The sequence below is a fragment of the Syzygium oleosum genome, unplaced genomic scaffold (genome assembly GCF_021117445.2).
Source record: "Syzygium oleosum isolate NSW1041296 unplaced genomic scaffold, Sole_v2.1 Sole_v2.33, whole genome shotgun sequence".
Taxonomy (NCBI): Eukaryota; Viridiplantae; Streptophyta; class Magnoliopsida; order Myrtales; family Myrtaceae; genus Syzygium; species Syzygium oleosum.
The window spans coordinates 2,894,945-2,896,924 of NW_026607517.1; the positions used below are offsets into that span (position 1 = coordinate 2,894,945).

Genomic DNA, 1,980 nt, shown 5'->3' on the forward strand with positions numbered 1-1,980 from the left:
GCGAGTCGGACCTAATTTCAAAAGTACCAAAAATATATGCATATATATATCATGTGAAAAAAAAAAAATTCCATATCAACACTTCGAAGAAATCGTAGTTGAAGAAATTCGGAGAAAATTGCCCAACGCAAAATTTCCAGTGCAGGACAGGGGGAGGAGGAGGGGGAGGGGGAGATAGAATCTTGGATTGAAATGGATGAAATCGTCTTTTTCCGCCAAAAAATAAAAATATAAAAAGAAAAAGAAAAAGAAATGAAGGGATTTTTGACCAATTCAACAAGCGCTCAAATCTCCGGGGGGGGGGGGGGGAGGTCCCGGTCTGACACGACGCCCCGACCGTTGGATCAGAAAAGGTGGGGTTCACACAATTCTCGCCGTCGTTCGGGATTCCCCCCAAAAAGGGCAGCTGGGGCGGGCCCCGCGAGAGGCCCCCCCCGGAACGAGGCAATTCGCTTAATTACACACGCGCGAAGCGCGCACCCTCCTCGGCTCGTGCGGCGTCGTTCTCCTTCCCCGAGAACCATTTTCTTCTGGCGTGTGTATATATTGAGCACGCTGCATGCGCTCCCAGATAAGCTCACCTTCACACAGAAAGTAGAGAGAGAAAGTGTAGAGAGAGAGAGAAGAGAGAGAGAGAGAGAGGGTGTGGGTGAGGTCGGTGGTTGAAGAGGGTTGAAGAGAGGGAGAGAGATGGGGGAGAGGCTCACGGGGAAGGTCAAGTGGTTCAGCGACCAGAAGGGGTTCGGCTTCATCACCCCAGACGACGGCGGGGACGACCTCTTCGTCCACCAGTCCTCCATCCGCTCCGAGGGCTTCCGCAGCCTCGGCGACGGCGAGTCCGTCGAGTTCCAGGTCGAGTCCGAGGGGGGCCGCACCAAGGCCGTCGACGTCACCGGCCCCGACGGTGCCCCCGTCCAGGGCAGCACCCGCGGCGGCGGCGGTAGGGGCGGTCGCGGCGGCGGCGGCGGGTACGACGGGGGCGGGTACGGCGGCGGGGGCGGAGGGTACGGCAGCAGGGGCGGGCGAGGCGGCGGAGGGTACGGAGGAGGAGGAGGCGGATACGGGGGCGGCGGAGGAGGAGGAGGAGGAGGCGGTTGCTACAGCTGCGGGGAGACTGGGCACCTGGCGAGGGACTGCTACCAGGGCGGCGGGGGCGGCGGCGGACGGTACGGAGGATCCGGCCGCGGTGGCGGCGGCGGCGGCGGAGGCGGAGGAGGAGGGAACTGCTTCAAGTGCGGAGAGCCAGGGCATTTCGCGAGGGAGTGTCTTCAGACCGGTGAATAGGAGCGCGTGAACGATCTTCCCCCGAGTCTGACTCTCTCCCCCGCTTTTTTACGTTTCTACCCCTCCGGTTGGTTGTGTGTGCGCGTGACTTTTGCTGCTAGGGTTTTCGCGTTTTAGGAATCTTCATGCTTTTCTCGTGGCAATCATCTTTTTCTTTTAATCCCCCTTTTTTTTTTATTTTCTTGTTTTTCTTTTGGGTTAAATGCTGTTGGGTGTGATGCAATGATGTTGATCTGTGTAGGGTAGTAGGACTCGAGAATGGTGTAGCTAGCTCCCTTTTTAATGCGCCATCTAATTTGACAATTGGTCCCCTGTTTCTCTTCTCTATGATGCAAAAGTGGTTTGTGTGTTCATGTGGGGTGTTGATCATGGCGGACTGGCCGTCCCAAAACCCGAATCGGCAGATGCCCATTTTGGATTTCGATGCCCACTATTGCTGTAGTTGAGTGATGGACGGGATTCATTCACGGGAATGTTGCAGAACACATAGCTCACCAATTATAGGAACACACTCTGTTTCGGGGATGCATTATATGCTCTCTCTCTCTCTCTCTGCTTTATTGACTAGGGGGTGGGTCAGTCGGTTCCATCTTTTACCTCGGGCCACCTCCTACAGTAATCCAGCGATGTGTACGAGATTGACTGGGGGCGTGAAAAGGAGGGTTCAGATTAGGTTTGTAGATGCTTGCTAAAGTT

General features: G+C 55.6%; 1 protein-coding gene across 1 annotated transcript; it reads left to right on the plus strand.

The window, feature by feature from the left end:
• The first annotated feature begins 591 nt into the window (after positions 1–591).
• Positions 592–1,587, plus strand: LOC130135454 (glycine-rich protein 2). The gene has a single exon (XM_056304762.1). It carries the CDS (start codon positions 691–693, stop codon positions 1,282–1,284), a length of 594 nt encoding a protein of 197 aa, XP_056160737.1. The 5' UTR covers positions 592–690; the 3' UTR covers positions 1,285–1,587.
• Positions 1,588–1,980: the final 393 nt, after the last annotated feature.

Coding starts and splice junctions, on each gene's coding strand:
- LOC130135454 (XM_056304762.1), top strand. CDS start 691: ATGGGGGAGAGGCTCACGGGGAAGGTCAAGTGGTTCAGCGACCAGAAG.